The sequence below is a fragment of the Salvelinus namaycush genome, unplaced genomic scaffold, assembly GCF_016432855.1.
Source record: "Salvelinus namaycush isolate Seneca unplaced genomic scaffold, SaNama_1.0 Scaffold917, whole genome shotgun sequence".
In the NCBI taxonomy this organism is placed as follows: Eukaryota; Metazoa; Chordata; class Actinopteri; order Salmoniformes; family Salmonidae; genus Salvelinus; species Salvelinus namaycush.
This window is the reverse complement of record NW_024061661.1, coordinates 48171-71749: the sequence shown is the minus strand read 5'-3', so window position 1 is coordinate 71749 and position 23579 is coordinate 48171. Positions and strand designations below refer to the sequence as shown.

The window sequence follows — 23579 nt, the reverse complement described above, 5'->3', positions numbered from 1 at the left end:
GAAAACAAATCCAATTTTGATAAACTCCCATATCTACTGGGAGAAATTCCACAGTGTGCCATCACAGCAGCAAGATTTGTGACCTGTTGCCACAAGAAAAGGGCAACCAGTGAAGAACAAACACCATTGTAAATACAACCCATATTTATGCTTATTTATTTTAACTTGTGTGCTTTAACCATTTGTACATTGTTACAACACTGTATATATATAATATAACATTTGTAATGTCTTTATTGTTTTGAAACTTCTGTATGTGTAATGTTTACTGTTAATTTGTATTGTTTATTTCACTTTTGTATAATATCTACCTCACTTGCTTTGGCAATGTTAACACATGTTTCCCATGCCAATAAAGCCCCTTGAATTGAATTGAGAGAGAGAGAGAGAGAGAGAGAGAGAGAGAGAGAGAGAGAGAGAGAGAGAGAGAGAGAGAGAGAGAGAGAGAGAGAGAGAGAGAGAGAGAGAGAGAGAGAGAGAGAGAGAGAGAGAGAGAGAGAGAGAGAGAGAGAGAGAGAGAGAGAGAGATATTATGCCCCCCTAGGCACAACTATGACAACATAACCAACAAAAACGGGTCACAACTCCTGCAGCTCTGTCGCACGCTGGGTATGTACATAGTCAATGGTAGGCTTCGAGGGGACTCCTATGGTAGGTTCACAAGAGAGGGAAGAGGAGTTAGACAGAGAAAGAGATAATGATGATGATGAGCAGTTCTACAAATAAGGATAGAACACAGTCCCATTAGAACACAGAACACAGTCCCATTAGATCACAGAACACAGTCCCATTAGATCACAGAACACAGTCCCATTAGAACACAGAACACAGTCCCATTAGAACACAGAACACAGTCCCATTAGATCACAGAACACAGTCCCATTAGAACACAGAACACAGTCCCATTAGATCACAGAACACAGTCCCATTAGAACACAGAACACAGTCCCATTAGATCACAGAATACAGTCCCATTAGAACACAGAACACAGTCCCATTAGAACACAGAACACAGTCCCATTAGAACACAGAACACAGTCCCATTAGATCACAGAACACAGTCCCATTAGAACACAGAACACAGTCCCATTAGAACACAGAACACAGTCCCATTAGAACACAGAACACAGTCCCATTAGAACACAGAACACAGTCCCATTAGAACACAGAACACAGTCCCATTAGAACACAGAACGCAGTCCCAGTGTAATATATTATAGCTCATATAGGCTTCACACACATCAGTCAGTCTGAGAGCAGAACCTTAAATGAATTGGTAATCCTGTAGGGGCGTAGATAATACTGACATGGTTTTGTGATGACATTTAGAGAGTACCGTACTGTACAGTCTATAGGGTTACAGACGTCACTAGGGTTATGTACTGTACTATACAGTCTGTAGGGTTACAGACGTCACTAGGGTTATGTACTGTACTATACAGTCTGTAGGGTTACAGACGTCACTAGGGTTATGTACTGTACTATACAGTCTGTTGGGTTACAGACGTCACTAGGGTTATGTACTGTACTATACAGTCTGTAGGGTTACAGACGTCACTTGGGTTATGTACTGTACTATACAGTCTGTAGGGTTACAGACGTCACTAGGGTTATGTCCTGTACTATACAGTCTATAGGGTTACAGACGTCACTAGGGTTATGTACTGTACTGTACAGTCTATAGGGTTACAGACGTCACTAGGGTTATGTACTGTACTATACAGTCTGTAGGGTTACAGACGTCACTAGGGTTATGTACTGTACTATACAGTCTATAGGGTTACAGACGTCACTAGGGTTATGTACTGTACTATACAGTCTGTAGGGTTACATATGTCACTAGGGTTATGTACTGTACTATACAGTCTGTAGGGTTACAGACGTCACTAGGGTTATGTACTGTACTATACAGTCTGTAGGGTTACAGACGTCACTAGGGTTATGTACTGTACTATACAGTCTATAGGGTTACAGACGTCACTAGGGTTATGTACTGTACTATACAGTCTGTAGGGTTACAGACGTCACTAGGGTTATGTACTGTACTATACAGTCTGTTGGGTTACAGACGTCACTAGGGTTATGTACTGTACTATACAGTCTATAGGGTTACAGACGTCACTAGGGTTATGTACTGTACTATACAGTCTGTAGGGTTACAGACGTCACTAGGGTTATGTACTGTACTATACAGTCTGTAGGGTTACAGACGTCACTAGGGTTATGTACTGTACTATACAGTCTGTAGGGTTACAGACGTCACTAGGGTTATGTACTGTACTATACAGTCTGTAGGGTTACAGACGTCACTAGGGTTATGTACTGTACTATACAGTCTGTTGGGTTACAGACGTCACTAGGGTTATGTACTGTACTATACAGTCTATAGGGTTACAGACGTCACTAGGGTTATGTACTGTACTATACAGTCTGTAGGGTTACATATGTCACTAGGGTTATGTACTGTACTATACAGTCTGTAGGGTTACAGACGTCACTAGGGTTATGTACTGTACTATACAGTCTGTAGGGTTACAGACGTCACTAGGGTTATGTACTGTACTATACAGTCTGTAGGGTTACAGACGTCACTAGGGTTATGTACTGTACTATACAGTCTGTAGGGTTACAGACGTCACTAGGGTTATGTACTGTACTATACAGTCTGTAGGGTTACAGACGTCACTAGGGTTATGTACTGTACTATACAGTCTGTAGGGTTACAGACGTCACTAGGGTTATGTACTGTACTATACAGTCTGTAGGGTTACAGACGTCACTAGGGTTATGTACTGTACTATACAGTCTGTAGGGTTACAGACGTCACTAGGGTTATGTACTGTACTATACAGTCCATAGGGTTACAGACTTCTGTTTGGAAGAAGACTCTGGATTTCAAACTTGAGATTCATGCATGTATTTTTGTTTTAATCCTGCGTTGACGTCAATGATAAGTCTCGATAAATGGTCAATCTCAAGCCCACAGATTTTAAATTAGGATTTGACAGTTATGACATTTCACTCCTTGTACTCCGTGTCGTTGCCAAACATTGGTATCCAGGATATTATTTTGGCCTGTTCTGAGGGTTACTGTGTGTTGTCTGGTTGATAGTTTGGGGGTACAGCTCTGATAGTTACTGTGTGTTGTCTGGTTGATGTTTTGGGGGTACAGCTCTGATAGTTACTGTGTGTTGTCCGGTTGATGTTTTGGGGGTACAGCTCTGATAGTAACTGTGTATTGTCTGGTTGATGTTTTGGGGGTACAGCTCTGATAGTTACTGTGTGTTGTCTGGTTGATGTTTTGGGGGTACAGCTCTGATTGTAACTGTGTGTTGTCCTGTTGATGTTTTGGGGGTACAGCTCTGATAGTAACTGTGTGTTGTCCTTTTGATGTTTTGGGGGTACATCTCTGATAGTAACTGTGTATTGTCTGGTTGAAGTTTTGGGGGTACAGCTCTGATAGTAACTGTGTGTTGTCCTGTTGATGTTTTGGGGGTACAGCTCTGATGGTAACTGTGTATTGTCCGGTTGATGTTTTGGGGGTACAGCTCTGATAGTAACTGTGTGTTGTCTGGTTGATGTTTTGGGGGGTACAGCTCTGATAGTAACTGTGTGTTGTCCGGTTGATGTTTTGGGGGTACAGCTCTGATAGTAACTGTGTGTTGTCCTTTTGATGTTTTGGGGGTACATCTCTGATAGTAACTGTGTATTGTCTGGTTGAAGTTTTGGGGGTACAGCTCTGATAGTAACTGTGTGTTGTCCTGTTGATGTTTTGGGGGTACAGCTCTGATGGTAACTGTGTATTGTCCGGTTGATGTTTTGGGGGTACAGCTCTGATAGTAACTGTGTGTTGTCCGGTTGATGTTTTGGGGGTACAGCTCTGATAGTAACTGTGTGTTGTCCGGTTGATGTTTTGGGGGGTACAGCTCTGATAGTAACTGTGTGTTGTCCTGTTGATGTTTTGGGGGTACAGCTCTGATAGTAACTGTGTGTTGTCCGGTTGGTGTTTTGGGGGTACAGCTCTGATAGTAACTGTGTGTTGTCCTGTTGATGTTTTGGGGGTACAGCTCTGATAGTAACTGTGTGTTGTCTGGTTGATGTTTTGGGGGTACAGCTCTGATAGTAACTGTGTGTTGTCTGGTTAATGTTTTGGGGGGTACAGCTCTTATAGTAACTGTGTGTTGTCCTGTTGATGTTTTGGGGGTACAGCTCTGATAGTAACTGTGTGTTGTCTGGTTGATGTTTTGGGGGTACAGCTCTGATAGTAACTGTGTGTTGTCTGGTTAATGTTTTGGGGGGTACAGCTCTGATAGTAACTGTGTGTTGTCCTGTTGATGTTTTGGGGGTACAGCTCTGATGGTAACTGTGTGTTGTCCGGTTGATGTTTTGGGGGGGAACAGCTGAGGGACACAGCTGGGGCAGAAATGCAGTTCCCGGCTGGATCACGATCGCAGGTTATGTGCCCAATATGCCAGGGCATCAAGGCCGTCTGACAAGGCACCAAGGGCATTAACCAAAATAGCCAATTAAATTGATTTTGAAAAACAAAATAAACACACTAGCTATTCTGTTAAAAACATGTGTCTGTATATGTCCATAAATAGTTAACCTACATGTCTAAATGTAGGTGATAGACTATGCTATTGGCTACAGCCTCTCGTGTCCACACCAATGTTGACATCAGAAAGGCATCAGAATATATAACCAAACTTTAATGAGACTTTTTATTGCATATAAATTAAAAGTGTAATTAAATTGATTCGGTCAACATATTCGGTTCATTCATATAGGTGAGAAAGGCCAGTGGCTGTTGCACACGGCCCCATCACCCAGGAGAGGGGAGTGTACATACTGTAAATAATACATATGTAGAGGGGTGTACATACTGTAAATAATACATATGCAGGGGGGTGTACATACTGTAAATAATACATATGTAGGGGAGTGTACATACTGTATATAATAAGTATTTAGGGGAGTGTACATACTGTAAATAATAAATATGTAGGGGAGTGTACATACTGTAAATAATAAGTATTTAGGGGAGTGTACATACTGTAAATAATAAGTATTTAGGGGAGTGTACATACTGTAAATAATAAGTATTTAGGGGAGTGTACATACTGTAAATAATAAGTATTTAGGGGAGTGTACATACTGTAAATAATAAGTATTTAGGGGAGTGTACATACTGTAAATAATAAGTATTTAGGGGAGTGTACATACTGTAAATAATAAGTATTTAGGGGAGTGTACATACTGTAAATAATAAGTATTTAGGGGAGTGTACATACTGTAAATAATAAGTATTTAGGGGAGTGTACATACTGTAAATAATAAGTATTTAGGGGAGTGTACATACTGTAAATAATAAGTATTTAGGGGAGTGTACATACTGTATATAATACATATGTAGAGGAGTGTACATACTGTAAATAATACATATGTAGGGCAGTGTACATACTGTAAATAATACATATGTAAAGGGGGTGTACATACTGTAAATAATACATATGTAGGGGGGTGTACATACTGTATATAATACATATGCAGGGGGGTGTACATACTGTAAATAATAAATATGTAGAGTGTACATACTGTAAATAATAAGTATTTAGGGGAGTGTACATACTGTAAATAATACATATGTAGGGGGGTGTACATACTGTAAATAATACATATGTAGGGGGGTGTACATACTGTAAATAATACATATGTAGGGGAGTGTACATACTGTAAATAATACATATGTAGGGGGGTGTACATACTGTAAATAATACATATGTAGGGGAGTGTACATACTGTAAATAATACATATGTATGGGGGTGTACATACTGTAAATAATACATATGTATGGGGGTGTACATACTGTAAATAATACATATGTAGGGGAGAGTACATACTGTATATAATACATATGTAGGGGGGTGTACATACTGTATATAATACATATGTAGGGGAGTGTACATACTGTAAATAATACATATGTAGGGGAGTGTAGGCTACATACTGTAAATAATACATATGTAGGGGGGTGTACATACTGTATATAATACATATGTAGGGGAGTGTACATACTGTATATAATACATATGTAGGGGAGTGTACATACTGTATATAATACATATGTAGGGGAGTGTACATACTGTAAATAATACATATGTAGGGGAGTGTACATACTGTAAATAATACATATGTAGGGGGGTGTACATACTGTATATAATACATATGTAGGGGAGTGTACATACTGTAAATAATACATATGTAGGGGGGTGTACATACTGTAAATAATAAGTGTTTAGGGGGTGTAGGCTACATACTGTAAATAATACATATGTAGGGGGGTGTAGGCTACATACTGTAAATAATACATATGTAGGGGAGTGTACATACTGTAAATAATACATATGTAGGGGAGTGTAGGCTACATACTGTATATAATACATATGTAGGGGAGTGTACATACTGTAAATAATACATATGTAGGGGAGTGTACATACTGTAAATAATAAGTGTTTAGGGGGGTGTAGGCTACATACTGTAAATAATACATATGTAGGGGGGTGTAGGCTACATACTGTAAATAATACATATGTAGGGGGGTGTACATACTGTATATAATACATATGTAGGGGAGTGTACATACTGTATATAATACATATGTAGGGGGGTGTACATACTGTAAATAATACATATGTAGGGGGGTGTACATACTGTATATAATACATATGTAGGGGAGTGTACATACTGTATATAATACATATTTAGGGGGGTGTACATACTGTAAATAATACATATGTAGGGGAGTGTACATACTGTAAATAATACATATGTAGGGGAGTGTACATACTGTAAATAATACATATGTAGGGCAGTGTACATACTGTATATAATACATATGTAGGGGGGTGTAGGCTACATACTGTAAATAATATATATGTAGGGGAGTGTAGGCTACATACTGTAAATAATACATATGTAGGGGAGTGTAGGCTACATACTGTAAATAATACATATGTAGAGGAGTGTACATACTGTATATAATACATATGTAGGGGAGTGTACATACTGTAAATAATACATATGTAGGGGAGTGTAGGCTACATACTGTAAATAATACATATGTAGGGGAGTGTAGGCTACATACTGTAAATAATACATATGTAGAGGAGTGTACATACTGTATATAATACATATGTAGGGGGGTGTACATACTGTAAATAATACATATGTAGGGGAGTGTAGGCTACATACTGTAAATAATACATATGTAGGGGGGTGTACATACTGTATATAATACATATGTAGGGGAGTGTACATACTGTATATAATACATATGTAGGGGAGTGTAGGCTACATACTGTAAATAATACATATGTAGGGGGGTGTACATACTGTATATAATACATATGTAGGGGGGTGTACATACTGTATATAATACATATGTAGGGGAGTGTACATACTGTAAATAATACATATGTAGGGGGGTGTACATACTGTAAATAATACATATGTAGGGGGGTGTACATACTGTAAATAATACATATGTAGGGCAGTGTACATACTGTAAATAATAAGTATTTAGGGGAGTGTACATACTGTATATAATACATATGCAGGGGGGTGTACATACTGTAAATAATAAATATGTAGAGTGTACATACTGTAAATAATAAGTATTTAGGGGAGTGTACATACTGTAAATAATACATATGCAGGGGGGTGTACATACTGTAAATAATACATATGTAGGGGAGTGTACATACTGTAAATAATAAGTATTTAGGGGAGTGTACATACTGTAAATAATACATATGCAGGGGGGTGTACATACTGTAAATAATACATATGTAGGGGGGTGTAGGCTACATACTGTAAATAATAAAAACAGTGGGGAGAACAAGTATTTGATACACTGCCGATTTTGCAGGTTTTCCTACTTACAAAGCATGTAGAGGTCTGTAATTTTTATCATAGGTACACTTCAACTGTGAGAGACGGAATCTAAAACAAAAATCCAGAAAATCACATTGTATGATTTTTAAGTAATTCATTTGCATTTTATTGCATGACATAAGTATTTGATCACCTACCAACCAGTAAGAATTCCGGCTCTCACAGACCTGTTAGTTTTTCTTTAAGAAGCCCTCCTGTTCTCCACTCATTACCTGTATTAACTGCACCCGTTTGAACTTGTTACCTGTATAAAAGACACCTGTCCACACACTCAATCAAACAGACTCCAACCTCTCCACAATGGCCAAGACTAGAGAGCTGTGTAACGACATCAGGGATTAAATTGTAGACCTGCACAAGGCTGGGATGGGCTACAGGACAATAGGCAAGCAGCTTGGTGAGAAGGCAACAACTGTTGGCGCAATTATTAGAAAATGGAAGAAGTTCAAGATGACGGTCAATCACCCTCGGTCTGGGGCTCCATGCATTAAAGACTATCTCCAGGGCTCTGGGGCCTGGTTAAAGACTATCTCCAGGGCTCTGGGGCCTGGTTAAAGACTCTCTTCAGAACTCTGGGGCCTGGTTAAAGACTATCTTGAGGGCTCTGGGGCCTGGTTAAAGACTCTCTTCAGGGCTCTGGGGCCTGGTTAAAGACTCTTCAGGGCTCTGGGGCCTGGTTAAAGACTATCTTGAGGGCTCTGGGGCCTGGTTAAAGACTATCTTGAGGGCTCTGGGGCCTGGTTAAAGACTATCTTGAGGGCTCTGGGGCCTGGTTAAAGACTATCTTGAGGGCTCTGGGGCCTGGTTAAAGACTATCTTGAGGGCTCTGGGGCCTGGTTAAAGACTATCTTGAGGGCTCTGGGGCCTGGTTAAAGACTATCTTGAGGGCTCTGGGGCCTGGTTAAAGACTATCTTCAGGGCTCTGGGGCCTGGTTAAAGACTCTCTCCAGGGCTCTGGGGCCTGGTTAAAGACTCTCTTCAGGGCTCTGGGGCCTGGTTAAAGACTCTCTTCAGGGCTCTGGGGCCTGGTTAAAGACTATCTTCAGGGCTCTGGGGCCTGGTTAAAGACTCTCTTCAGGGCTCTGGGGCCTGGTTAAAGACTCTCTTCAGGGCTCTGGGGCCTGGTTAAAGACTCTCTTCAGGGCTCTGGGGCCTGGTTAAAGACTCTCTTCAGGGCTCTGGGGCCTGGTTAAAGACTCTCTTCAGGGCTCTGGGGCCTGGTTAAAGACTATCTTGAGGGCTCTGGGGCCTGGTTAAAGACTCTCTTCAGGGCTCTGGGGCCTGGTTAAAGACTATCTTCAGGGCTCTGGGGCCTGGTTAAAGACTATCTTCAGGGCTCTGGGGCCTGGTTAAAGACTCTCTTCAGGGCTCTGGGGCCTGGTTAAAGACTATCTTCAGGGCTCTGGGGCCTGGTTAAAGACTATCTTCAGGGCTCTGGGGCCTGGTTAAAGACTCTCTTCAGGGCTCTGGGGCCTGGTTAAAGACTATCTTCAGGGCTCTGGGGCCTGGTTAAAGACTCTCTTCAGGGCTCTGGGGCCTGGTTAAAGACTCTCTTCAGGGCTCTGGGGCCTGGTTAAAGACTCTCTTCAAGGCTCTGGGGCCTGGTTAAAGACTCTCTTCAGGGCTCTGGGGCCTGGTTAAAGACTATCTTCAGGGCTCTGGGGCCTGGTTAAAAACTATCTTGAGGGCTCTGGGGCCTGGTTAAAGACTCTCTTCAGGGCTCTGGGGCCTGGTTAAAGACTATCTTCAGGGCTCTGGGGCCTGGTTAAAGACTCTCTTCAGGGCTCTGGGGCCTGGTTAAAGACTCTCTTCAGGGCTCTGGGGCCTGGTTAAAGACTCTCTTCAGGGCTCTGGGGCCTGGTTAAAGACTCTCTTCAGGGCTCTGGGGCCTGGTTAAAGACTCTCTTCAGGGCTCTGGGGCCTGGTTAAAGACTATCTTCAGGGCTCTGGGGCCTGGTTAAAGACTCTCTTCAGGGCTCTGGGGCCTGGTTAAAGACTATCTTCAAGGCTCTGGGGCCTGGTTAAAGACTATCTTCAGGGCTCTGGGGCCTGGTTAAAGACTATCTTCAGGGCTCTGGGGCCTGGTTAAAGACTATCTTCAGGGCTCTGGGGCCTGGTTAAAGACTCTCTTCAAGGCTCTGGGGCCTGGTTAAAGACTCTCTTCAGGGCTCTGGGGCCTGGTTAAAGACTATCTCCAGGGCTCTGGGGCCTGGTTAAAGACTATCTTGAGGGCTCTGGGGCCTGGTTAAAGACTATCTTCAGGGCTCTGGGGCCTGGTTAAAGACTCTCTTCAGGGCTCTGGGGCCTGGTTAAAGACTATCTTGAGGGCTCTGGGGCCTGGTTAAAGACTATCTTGAGGGCTCTGGGGCCTGGTTAAAGACTATCTTGAGGGCTCTGGGGCCTGGTTAAAGACTATCTTGAGGGCTCTGGGGCCTGGTTAAAGACTCTCTTGAGGGCTCTGGGGCCTGGTTAAAGACTCTCTTGAGGGCTCTGGGGCCTGGTTAAAGACTCTCTTGAGGGCTCTGGGGCCTGGTTAAAGACTCTCTTGAGGGCTCTGGGGCCTGGTTAAAGACTCTCTTGTGGGCTCTGGGGCCTGGTTAAAGACTCTCTTCAGGGCTCTGGGGCCTGGTTAAAGACTCTCTTCAGGGCTCTGGGGCCTGGTTAAAGACTGTCTTCAGGGCTCTGGGGCCTGGTTAAAGACTATCTCCAGGGCTCTGGGGCCTGGTTAAAGACTATCTTCAAGGCTCTGGGGCCTGGTTAAAGACTCTCTTCAGGGCTCTGGGGCCTGGTTAAAGACTATCTTCAGGGCTCTGGGGCCTGGTTAAAGACTCTCTTCAGGGCTCTGGGGCCTGGTTAAAGACTCTCTTGAGGGCTCTGGGGCCTGGTTAAAGACTCTCTTCAGGGCTCTGGGGCCAGGTAAAAGACTATCTTCAGGGCTCTGGGGCCTGGTTAAAGACTATCTCCAGGGCTCTGGGGCCTGGTTAAAGACTATCTTGAGGGCTCTGGGGCCTGGTTAAAGACTATCTTCAGGGCTCTGGGGCCTGGTTAAAGACTCTCTTCAGGGCTCTGGGGCCTGGTTAAAGACTATCTTGAGGGCTCTGGGGCCTGGTTAAAGACTATCTTGAGGGCTCTGGGGCCTGGTTAAAGACTATCTTGAGGGCTCTGGGGCCTGGTTAAAGACTCTCTTGAGGGCTCTGGGGCCTGGTTAAAGACTCTCTTGAGGGCTCTGGGGCCTGGTTAAAGACTCTCTTGAGGGCTCTGGGGCCTGGTTAAAGACTCTCTTGAGGGCTCTGGGGCCTGGTTAAAGACTCTCTTGAGGGCTCTGGGGCCTGGTTAAAGACTCTCTTGTGGGCTCTGGGGCCTGGTTAAAGACTCTCTTCAGGGCTCTGGGGCCTGGTTAAAGACTCTCTTCAGGGCTCTGGGGCCTGGTTAAAGACTATCTCCAGGGCTCTGGGGCCTGGTTAAAGACTATCTTCAAGGCTCTGGGGCCTGGTTAAAGACTCTCTTCAGGGCTCTGGGGCCTGGTTAAAGACTATCTTCAGGGCTCTGGGGCCTGGTTAAAGACTCTCTTCAGGTCTCTGGGGCCTGGTTAAAGACTCTCTTGAGGGCTCTGGGGCCTGGTTAAAGACTCTCTTCAGGGCTCTGGGGCCAGGTAAAAGACTCTCTTCAGGGCTCTGGGGCCTGGTTAAAGACTCTCTTCAGGACTCTGGGGCCTGGTTAAAGACTCTCTTCAGGGCTCTGGGGCCTGGTTAAAGACTGTGTCCAGGGCTCTGGGGCCTGGTTAAAGACTCTCTTCAGGGCTCTGGGGCCTGGTTAAAGACTATCTTCAGGGCTCTGGGGCCTGGTTAAAGACTCTCTTCAGGGCTCTGGGGCCTGGTTAAAGACTCTCTTGAGGGCTCTGGGGCCTGGTTAAAGACTATCTTCAGGGCTCTGGGGCCTGGTTAAAGACTCTCTTCAGGACTCTGGGGCCTGGTTAAAGACTCTCTTCAGGGCTCTGGGGCCTGGTTAAAGACTGTGTCCAGGGCTCTGGGGCCTGGTTAAAGACTCTCTTCAGGGCTCTGGGGCCTGGTTAAAGACTATCTTCAGGGCTCTGGGGCCTGGTTAAAGACTATCTCCAGGACTCTGGGGCCTGGATAAAGACTCTCTTGAGGGCTCTGGGGCCTGGTTAAAGACTCTGTTGAGGGCTCTGGGGCCTGGTTAAAGACTCTGTTGAGGGCTCTGGGGCCTGGTTAAAGACTCTCTTGAGGGCTCTGGGGCCTGGTTAAAGACTATCTCCAGGGCTCAGAGTTTTTCCTGGTTAGGTCACATGGTCACGGAACCCTCCAGGACCTTTGACAAACTCTGGGACCTAAATGTACAGTAGTTTTCAACGAGGGGTCATGTGGGGAAAACTCCTGACCTTACCCCCCCCCCCCCCCCGCTTTCCACCTCCCTACCCACCCCAATGAGGAAATAATGGAGAATAACAAAATGTTCCCCTCCCTATCTCCCTACCCCACATTTCACCCCCCTCCTCCTCTGTTTCTCTTACCACCCCTTCCCTCCCTCCCAACCTCCCCTCCCGCCCAACCTTCCCTCCCTCCCAACCTCCTCTCCCTATCTCCCACCAGGATGAGGAACGGAGGCGGCTGGATCCGCAGGGTGTGAGGCCCAGGGCGGGTCTGGATCTGACGGGCCTGCAGGCCCACGAGGCTCCCTGGGTCCAGGAGAGAACCCTACTGCAGCAGGAGGTCCAGTTGTTCAGACACAACACCGTCATCTTCTATATGAAGCTACGCTGGATCCTCATGCACTGGAGGCTGGGGAAGAGGACAGAGACCGGGGAGGAGACAGCACACTCAGAGGTGAGATGACTGGCTAGAGGTAGAGGCTGAACCCCAGGTAGAGGCTGAACCCCAGGTAGTTTAGTCTGGAGGCTGGGGAAGAGGACAGAGACCGGGGAGGAGACAGCACACTGAGAGGTGAGATAACTGGCTAGAGGCTGAACCCCAGGTAGTTTAGTCTGGAGGCTGGGGAAGAGGACAGAGACCGGGGAGGAGACAGCACACTCAGAGGTGAGGTGACTGGCTAGAGGCTGAACCCCAGGTAGTTTAGTCTGGAGGCTGGGGAAGAGGACAGAGACCGGGGAGGAGACAGCACACTCAGAGGTAGGGCCATGCACAGAGCTTTGGGGTGCAGGTGCCCCCCCCCCTCCCATAACAACTACCCATTTATTTATTTCAACATTTACATGCCTTTTATTTATTTTAACATTTACAGGCCTTTTATTTATTTATTTAACATTTACAGGCCTCTTATTTTATTTCAACATTTACATGCCTTTTATTTATTTATTTAACATTTACAGACCTTTTATTTATTTATTTAACATTTACAGGCCTCTAATTTATTTTATTTCAACATTTACATGCCTTTTATTTATTTATTTTAACATTTACAGGCCTTTTATTTATTGATTTAACATTTACATGCCTTTTATTTATTTATTTAACATTTACAGGCCTCTTTATTTATTTTATTTAACATTTACAGGCCTTTTATTTATTTTATTTAACATTTACAGGCCTTTTATTTATTGATTTAACATTTACATGCCTTTTATTTATTTATTTAACATTTACAGGCCTTTTATTTATTTATTTAACATTTACAGGCCTTTTATTTATTTTATTTAACATTTACAGGCCTTTTATTTATTGATTTAACATTTACAGGCCTTTTATTTATTTTATTTAACATTTACAGGCCTCTTTATTTATTTTATTTAACATTTACAGGCCTCTTTATTTATTTTATTTAACATTTACATGCCTTTTATTTATTTATTTAACATTTACAGGCCTCTTTATTTTTCTGCAACGACACACTCACTCATGACACACAAGCAAGTGCCAGTGACTCCTAGGCCTTTTAAGTTGAGACGACTAGAGACGATAAACTTCGGGAAAAGAGTGGCTATCGGCTGATAGCGAATGATGCTGTAAATCTGCTAGCTGGTTAGCTAGTTAGATAGTTAAATAGTTAACTAGTTAGATAGGTATGCTGTCAAAACAAATTCGTTTTTTCTTAATTTTAGTTTGTTCTACTGTTGAAATCACAGAGGTTCAAGAGATTATGAAATTAGCTAGTTTAATCTACAATTAGTTACATTTCAAATTAAAACATTGAAAAGAGACTCAAAACTAAATGTAAAAGTCATTCATACGAGGACAAAAAGGCATGACCTCCCATCCTGGTTGAGTCCTATCTGTCCACGTGTCTCCTCATGACCTCCCGTCCTGGTTGAGTCCTATCTGTCCACGTGCCTGGTCATGACCTCCAGTCCTGGTTGAGTCCTATCTGTCCACGTGCCTGGTCATGACCTCCCGTCCTGGTTGAGTCCTATCTGTCCACGTGTCTGCTCATGACCTCCAGTCCTGGTTGAGTCCTATCTGTCCACGTGCCTGCTCATGACCTCCAGTCCTGGTTGAGTCCTATCTGTCCACGTGCCTGCTCATGACCTCCAGTCCTGGTTGAGTCCTATCTGTCCACGTGTCTGCTCATGACCTCCCATCCTGGTTGAGTCCTATCTGTCCACGTGTCTCCTCATGACCTCCCGTCCTGGTTGAGTCCTATCTGTTCACGTGTCTGCTCATGACCTCCCGTCCTGGTTGAGTCCTATCTGTCCACGTGCCTGGTCATGACCTCCCGTCCTGGTTGAGTCCTATCTGTCCACGTGCCTGCTCATGACCTCCCGTCCTGGTTGAGTCCTATCTGTCCACGTGCCTGGTCATGACCTCCCGTCCTGGTTGAGTCCTATCTGTCCACGTGCCTGCTCATGACCTCCAGTCCTGGTTGAGTCCTAACTGTCCACGTGCCTGGTCATGACCTCCCGTCCTGGTTGAGTCCTATCTGTCCACGTGCCTGGTCATGACCTCCCGTCCTGGTTGAGTCCTATCTGTCCACGTGTCTGCTCATGACCTCCAGTCCTGGTTGAGTCCTATCTGTCCACGTGCCTAATCATGACCTCCAGTCCTGGTTGAGTCCTATCTGTCCACGTGCCTGCTCATGACCTCCAGTCCTGGTTGAGTCCTATCTGTCCACGTGTCTGCTCATGACCTCCCGTCCTGGTTGAGTCCTATCTGTCCACGTGTCTCCTCATGACCTCCCGTCCTGGTTGAGTCCTATCTGTTCACGTGTCTGCTCATGACCTCCCGTCCTGGTTGAGTCCTATCTGTCCACGTGCCTGGTCATGACCTCCCGTCCTGGTTGAGTCCTATCTGTCCACGTGCCTGCTCATGACCTCCCGTCCTGGTTGAGTCCTATCTGTCCACGTGCCTGGTCATGACCTCCCGTCCTGGTTGAGTCCTATCTGTCCACGTGCCTGCTCATGACCTCCAGTCCTGGTTGAGTCCTATCTGTCCACGTGCCTGGTCATGACCTCCCGTCCTGGTTGAGTCCTATCTGTCCACGTGCCTGCTCATGACCTCTCGTCCTGGTTGAGTCCTATCTGTCCACGTGCCTGCTCATGACCTCCCGTCCTGGTTGAGTCCTATCTGTTCACGTGCCTGGTCATGACCTCCAGTCCTGGTTGAGTCCTATCTGTCCACGTGCCTGCTCATGACCTCCAGTCCTGGTTGAGTCCTATCTGTCCACGTGCCTGGTCATGACCTCCCGTCCTGGTTGAGTCCTATCTGTCCACGTGCCTGCTCATGACCTCCCGTCCTGGTTGAGTCCTATCTGTCCACGTGCCTGGTCATGACCTCCCGTCCTGGTTGAGTCCTATCTGTCCACGTGCCTGCTCATGACCTCCCGTCCTGGTTGAGTCCTATCTGTCCACGTGTCTGTTCTTGACCTCCCATCCTGGTTGAGTCCTATCTGTTCACGTGCCTGCTCATGACCTCCCGTCCTGGTTGAGTCCTATCTGTCCACGTGCCTGTTCATGACCTCTTGTCCTGGTTGAGTCCTATCTGTCCACGTGTCTGTTCATGACCTCTTGTCCTGGTTGAGTCCTATCTGTCCACGTGTCTGCTCTTGACCTCCCGTCCTGGTTGAGTCCTATCTGTCCACGTGCCTGCTCATGACCTCCCGTCCTGGTTGAGTCCTATCTGTCCACGTGCCTGGTCATGACCTCCCGTCCTGGTTGAGTCCTATCTGTTCACGTGCCTGGTCATGACCTCCAGTCCTGGTTGAGTCCTATCTGTCCACGTGCCTGCTCATGACCTCCAGTCCTGGTTGAGTCCTATCTGTCCACGTGCCTGGTCATGACCTCCCGTCCTGGTTGAGTCCTATCTGTCCACGTGCCTGCTCATGACCTCCCGTCCTGGTTGAGTCCTATCTGTCCACGTGCCTGCTCATGACCTCCCGTCCTGGTTGAGTCCTATCTGTTCACGTGCCTGGTCATGACCTCCAGTCCTGGTTGAGTCCTATCTGTCCACGTGCCTGCTCATGACCTCCAGTCCTGGTTGAGTCCTATCTGTCCACGTGCCTGGTCATGACCTCCCGTCCTGGTTGAGTCCTATCTGTCCACGTGCCTGCTCATGACCTCCCGTCCTGGTTGAGTCCTATCTGTCCACGTGCCTGCTCATGACCTCCCGTCCTGGTTGAGTCCTATCTGTTCACGTGCCTGCTCATGACCTCCCGTCCTGGTTGAGTCCTATCTGTCCACGTGTCTGTTCTTGACCTCCCGTCCTGGTTGAGTCCTATCTGTTCACGTGCCTGCTCATGACCTCCCGTCCTGGTTGAGTCCTATCTGTCCACGTGTCTGTTCTTGACCTCCCATCCTGGTTGAGTCCTATCTGTTCACGTGCCTGCTCATGACCTCTTGTCCTGGTTGAGTCCTATCTGTTCACGTGCCTGCTCATGACCTCCTGTCCTGGTTGAGTCCTATCTGTCCACGTGTCTGTTCTTGACCTCCCATCCTGGTTGAGTCCTATCTGTTCACGTGCCTGCTCATGACCTCTTGTCCTGGTTGAGTCCTATCTGTCCACGTGCCTGTTCATGACCTCTTGTCCTGGTTGAGTCCTATCTGTCCACGTGTCTGCTCTTGACCTCCCGTCCTGGTTGAGTCCTATCTGTCCACGTGCCTGCTCTTGACCTCCCGTCCTGGTTGAGTCCTATCTGTCCACGTGTCTGCTCATGATCTCCCGTCCTGGTTGAGTCTTATCTGTCCACGTGTCTGTTCATGACCTCTTGTCCTGGTTGAGTCCTATCTGTCCACGTGTCTGCTCATGACCTCCCGTCCTGGTTGAGTCCTATCTGTCCACGTGTCTGCTCTTGACCTCCCGTCCTGGTTGAGTCCTATCTGTCCACGTGTCTCCTCATGACCTCCCGTCCTGGTTGAGTCCTATCTGTCCACGTGTCTGCTCTTGACCTCCCGTCCTGGTTGAGTCCTATCTGTTCACGTGTCTGCTCATGACCTCCCGTCCTGGTTGAGTCCTATCTGTCCACGTGTCTGCTCTTGACCTCCCGTCCTGGTTGAGTCCTATCTGTCCACGTGTCTGCTCTTGACCTCCCGTCCTGGTTGAGTCCTATCTGTCCACGTGTCTGCTCATGACCTCCCGTCCTGGTTGAGTCCTATCTGTCCACGTGTCTCCTCATGAGCTCCTAAGGAACAAACCAAAAAGGCAGTCGATCACTTAGGAGGATTGAGCTGAGTACATCTTGTTAGAGCACAGTGACCAAACAGTGTATAACAGGGCTGGAGCAAAAGCCTGCATTCTCAATAGTTCTCCAGGAGGAGGGTTGACATCTAGCTCAAAACACTCAATCATTCATCAGTGCAGGATCGAGTCGTTTGATTGGTCAACTGAGTGATTGATTGACTGACTCTCAGTTTGTTGGTTGGTTAGTTCACTGATTTGCTGCTCCTCTTCCTGCTTTGTCATTGTGTTTAATAACCTTGTTATTCCATGTCTGTAGTCGTGTTTAATAACCTTGTTATTCCATGTCTGTAGTCGTGTTTAATAACCTTGTTATTCCATGTCTGTAGTCGTGTTTAATAACCGTGTTATTCCATGTCTGTAGTCGTGTTTAATAACCTTGTTATTCCATGTCTGTAGTCGTGTTTAATAACCTTGTTATTCCATGTCTGTAGTCGTGTTTAATAACCTTGTTATTCCATGTCTGTAGTCGTGTTTAATAACCTTGTTATTCCATGTCTGTAGTCGTGTTTAATAACCGTGTTATTCCATGTCTGTAGTCGTGTTTAATAACCTTGTTATTCCATGTCTGTAGTCGTGTTTAATAACCTTGTTATTCCATGTCTGTAGTCGTGTTTAATAACCTTGTTATTCCATGTCTGTAGTCGTGTTTAATCACCGTGTTATTCCATGTCTGTAGTCGTGTTTAATAGCATTGTTATTCCATGTCTGTAGTCGTGTTTAATAACCTTGTTATTCCATGTCTGTAGTCGTGTTTAATAACCTTGTTATTCCATGTCTGTAGTCGTGTTTAATAACCTTGTTATTCCATGTCTGTAGTCGTGTTTAATAACCGTGTTATTCCATGTCTGTAGTCGTGTTTAATAACCTTGTTATTCCATGTCTGTAGTCGTGTTTAATAACCGTGTTATTCCATGTCTGTAGTCGTGTTTAATAACCTTGTTATTCCATGTCTGTAGTCGTGTTTAATAACCTTGTTATTCCATGTCTGTAGTCGTGTTTAATAACCTTGTTATTCCATGTCTGTAGTCGTGTTTTATAACCTTGTTATTCCATGTCTGTAGTCGTGTTTAATAACCTTGTTATTCCATGTCTGTAGTCGTGTTTAATAACCGTGTTATTCCATGTCTGTAGTCGTGTTTAACAACCTTGTTATTCCATGTCTGTAGTCGTGTTTAATAACCTTGTTATTCCATGTCTGTAGTCGTGTTTAATCACCGTGTTATTCCATGTCTGTAGTCGTGTTTAATCACCGTGTTATTCCATGTCTGTAGTCGTGTTTAATAACATTGTCATTCCATGTCTGTAGTCGTGTTTAATAACCTTGTTATTCCATGTCTTTGTAGTCGTGTTTAATAACCTTGTTATTCCATGTCTGTAGTCGTGTTTAACAACCGTGTTATTCCATGTCTGTAGTCGTGTTTAATAACCTTGTTATTCCATGTCTGTAGTCGTGTTTAATAACCTTGTTATTCCATGTCTGTAGTCGTGTTTAATAACCTTGTTATTCCATGTCTGTAGTCGTGTTTAATAACCGTGTTATTCCATGTCTGTAGTCGTGTTTAATAACCTTGTTATTCCATGTCTGTAGTCGTGTTTAATAACCTTGTTATTCCATGTCTGTAGTCGTGTTTAATAACCTTGTTATTCCATGTCTGTAGTCGTGTTTAATAACCGTGTTATTCCATGTCTGTAGTCGTGTTTAATAACCGTGTTATTCCATGTCTGTAGTCGTGTTTAATAACCTTGTTATTCCATGTCTGTAGTCGTGTTTAATAACCTTGTTATTCCATGTCTGTAGTCGTGTTTAATAACCTTGTTATTCCATGTCTGTAGTCGTGTTTAATAACCGTGTTATTCCATGTCTGTAGTCGTGTTTAATAACCGTGTTATTCCATGTCTGTAGTCGTGTTTAATAACCGTGTTATTCCATGTCTGTAGTCGTGTTTAATAACCTTGTTATTCCATGTCTGTAGTCGTGTTTAATAACTGTGTTATTCCATGTCTGTAGTCGTGTTTAATAACCTTCTTATTCCATGTCTGTAGTCGTGTTTAATAACCTTGTTATTCCATGTCTGTAGTCGTGTTTAATAACCTTGTTATTCCATGTCTGTAGTCGTGTTTGATCACCGTGTTATTCCATGTCTGTAGTCGTGTTTAATAACATTGTTATTCCATGTCTGTAGTCGTGTTTAATAACCTTGTTATTCCATGTCTGTAGTCGTGTTTAATAACCTTGTTATTCCATGTCTGTAGTCGTGTTTAATAACCTTGTTATTCCATGTCTGTAGTCGTGTTTAATAACCTTGTTATTCCATGTCTGTAGTCGTGTTTAATAACCTTGTTATTCCATGTCTGTAGTCGTGTTTAATAACCTTGTTATTCCATGTCTGTAGTCGTGTTTAATCACCGTGTTATTCCATGTCTGTAGTCGTGTTTAATAGCATTGTTATTCCATGTCTGTAGTCGTGTTTAATAACCTTGTTATTCCATGTCTGTAGTCGTGTTTAATAACCTTGTTATTCCATGTCTGTAGTCGTGTTTAATAACCTTGTTATTCCATGTCTGTAGTCGTGTTTAATAACCGTGTTATTCCATGTCTGTAGCCGTGTTTAATAACCTTGTTATTCCATGTCTGTAGCCGTGTTTAATAACCTTGTTATTCCATGTCTGTAGTCGTGTTTAATAACCTTGTTATTCCATGTCTGTAGTCGTGTTTAATAACCTTGTTATTCCATGTCTGTAGTCGTGTTTAATAACCTTGTTATTCCATGTCTGTAGTCGTGTTTAATAACCTTGTTATTCCATGTCTGTAGTCGTGTTTAATAACCTTGTTATTCCATGTCTGTAGTCGTGTTTAATAACCTTGTTATTCCATGTCTGTAGTCGTGTTTAATAACCGTGTTATTCCATGTCTGTAGTCGTGTTTAATAACCTTGTTATTCCATGTCTGTAGTCGTGTTTAATAACCTTGTTATTCCATGTCTGTAGTCGTGTTTAATAACCGTGTTATTCCATGTCTGTAGTCGTGTTTAATAACCGTGTTATTCCATGTCTGTAGTCGTGTTTAATAACCGTGTTATTCCATGTCTGTAGTCGTGTTTAATAACCTTGTTATTCCATGTCTGTAGTCGTGTTTAATAACTGTGTTATTCCATGTCTGTAGTCGTGTTTAATAACCTTCTTATTCCATGTCTGTAGTCGTGTTTAATAACCTTGTTATTCCATGTCTGTAGTCGTGTTTAATAACCTTGTTATTCCATGTCTGTAGTCGTGTTTAATCACCGTGTTATTCCATGTCTGTAGTCGTGTTTAATAACATTGTTATTCCATGTCTGTAGTCGTGTTTAATAACCTTGTTATTCCATGTCTGTAGTCGTGTTTAATAACCTTGTTATTCCATGTCTGTAGTCGTGTTTAATAACCTTGTTATTCCATGTCTGTAGTCGTGTTTAATAACCTTGTTATTCCATGTCTGTAGTCGTGTTTAATAACCTTGTTATTCCATGTCTGTAGTCGTGTTTAATAACCTTGTTATTCCATGTCTGTAGTCGTGTTTAATAACCGTGTTATTCCATGTCTGTAGTCGTGTTTAATAACCTTGTTATTCCATGTCTGTAGTCATGTTTAATAACCTTGTTATTCCATGTCTGTAGTCGTGTTTAATAACCTTGTTATTCCATGTCTGTAGTCGTGTTTAATAACCGTGTTATTCCATGTCTGTAGCCGTGTTTAATAACCTTGTTATTCCATGTCTGTAGTCGTGTTTAATAACCTTGTTATTCCATGTCTGTAGTCGTGTTTAATAACCGTGTTATTCCATGTCTGTAGTCGTGTTTAATAACCTTGTTATTCCATGTCTGTAGTCGTGTTTAATAACCGTGTTATTCCATGTCTGTAGTTGTGTTTAATAACCGTGTTATTCCATGTCTGTAGTTGTTTAATAACCGTGTTATTCCATGTCTGTAGCTGTGTTTAATAACCTTGTTATTCCATGTCTGTAGTCGTGTTTAATAACCTTGTTATTCCATGTCTGTAGTCGTGTTTAATAACATTGTTATTCCATGTCTGTAGTTGTGTTTAATAACCTTGTTATTCCATGTCTGTAGTCGTGTTTAATAACATTGTTATTCCATGTCTGTAGTCGTGTTTAATAACATTGTTATTCCATGTCTGTAGTCGTGTTTAATAACCTTGTTATTCCATGTCTGTAGTCGTGTTTAATAACCGTGTTATTCCATGTCTGTAGTCGTGTTTAACAACCTTGTTATTCCATGTCTGTAGTCGTGTTTAATAACCGTGTTATTCCATGTCTGTAGTCGTGTTTAATAACCTTGTTATTCCATGTCTTTGTAGTCGTGTTTAATAACCGTGTTATTCCATGTCTTTGTAGTCGTGTTTAATAACCTTGTTATTCCATGTCTGTAGTCGTGTTTAATAACCGTGTTATTCCATGTCTGTAGTCGTGTTTAATAACCTTGTTATTCCATGTCCTGTCTGTCCCACCATGAGAAGTTGGAGGGTATTCCAGAGCTGATCTTGGAGCACGGAGAGGAAGAGACGGAGAGAGAGGACAGGGACACGTCGTCTACCCAGCTACCCCAGAGAGACGGCGCCGAGCCTGGCCCCACAACCCAACTCCCCTCCCCTGAACGCCTGCAGAATCAGACACAGGTAGGGCACAACGGATTTCCCCTCTGTTGATACACTCAAAGGTTAAAGTGCACTTTGGGATGAGTACAAAGTCTGTTCAAGTACAATGGAGTTCAACGATCACTACCCAAATAATACTATTTCCTGTCTCTGCGCACAGTGTCTGCACGTTGCCTTCCCAGCTACTGTACTAAGACATGTTGGCCAGTGAAGAGACATGCATCATTTTGCCGGAGACAGTTTCTCTCGCCGAGTAGAAACTTGATTCCTGTAGCCGTTCAGGTTCTGTCTCCAGCAGCAGTCATTTTGACCAGCTGCAGTCACCAGTTATATCATAGCACTACTTCAGCATGGCTCATTATTGAAATACAAAAAAAAGGAGGCAAATATAGTAACTCTTTGACCTCCTGGCTAACGTGTTATTTTCTCAGGATAGATTTCAACCAGCTAGATGAGCTCACTGTGTGTCGGAGTAGAATACAGTTAATATGAGTTACTATCATTCATGTTGTAGATACAAGCGTTCTACTTGTTCGCTGTACTGTGGAGAATGAACGATGTCTCACAGTCAAAGAGAAATTAAGCTGTCTGTCTGTCTGTCTGTCTGTCTGTCTGTCTGTCTGTCTGTCTGTCTGTCACAGAGCAGTAGGGTATGTCATGTTTCCTTAACAGAATCTAAAGTGCTCTACTCTATCTACTGTTGTGATTTCTTTAACTTGACAGAAATGGTTTTGTACACTGATCTGAAAATGGAGCTGCTTTAAACCACAAACCATTATTCAAAAACAGGTCCCAAAGCCCTGTTAGCATTTAGCACAAGGATGAACACATCAAACTCTGCTTAGGATGCAATTTGTACTGTACACACCACAGTATAACCTGGTACATGTCCTACAACACACCACAGTATAACCTGGTACATGTCCTACAACTCACCACAGTATAACCTGGTACATGTCCTACAACTCACCACAGTATAACCTGGTACATGTCCTACAACTCACCACAGTATAACCTGGTACATGTCCTACAACTCACCACAGTATAACCTGGTCCATGTCCTACAACTCACCACAGTATAACCTGGTACATGTCCTACAACTCACCACAGTATAACCTGGTACATGTCCTACAACTCACCACAGTATAACCTGGTACATGTCCTACAACTCACCACAGTATAACCTGGTACATGTCCTACAACACACCACAGTATAACCTGGTCCATGTCCTACAACTCACCACAGTATAACCTGGTACATGTCCTACAACTCACCACAGTATAACCTGGTACATGTCCTACAACACACCACAGTATAACCTGGTAC

General features: G+C 43.9%; 1 protein-coding gene across 1 annotated transcript in view; it reads left to right on the top strand.

The window, feature by feature from the left end:
- Positions 1-23579, top strand: part of LOC120043437 (microtubule cross-linking factor 1) — a gene marked incomplete at its 3' end in the record, with an annotated part of 88242 nt that overhangs the window by 26001 nt on the left and 38662 nt on the right. The window contains exons 7-8 of the mRNA XM_038988021.1: positions 12568-12801; positions 22114-22272. Of these exons, the coding sequence (XP_038843949.1) occupies positions 12568-12801; positions 22114-22272 (393 nt within the window). The remainder of the gene's footprint in view (positions 1-12567; positions 12802-22113; positions 22273-23579) is intronic.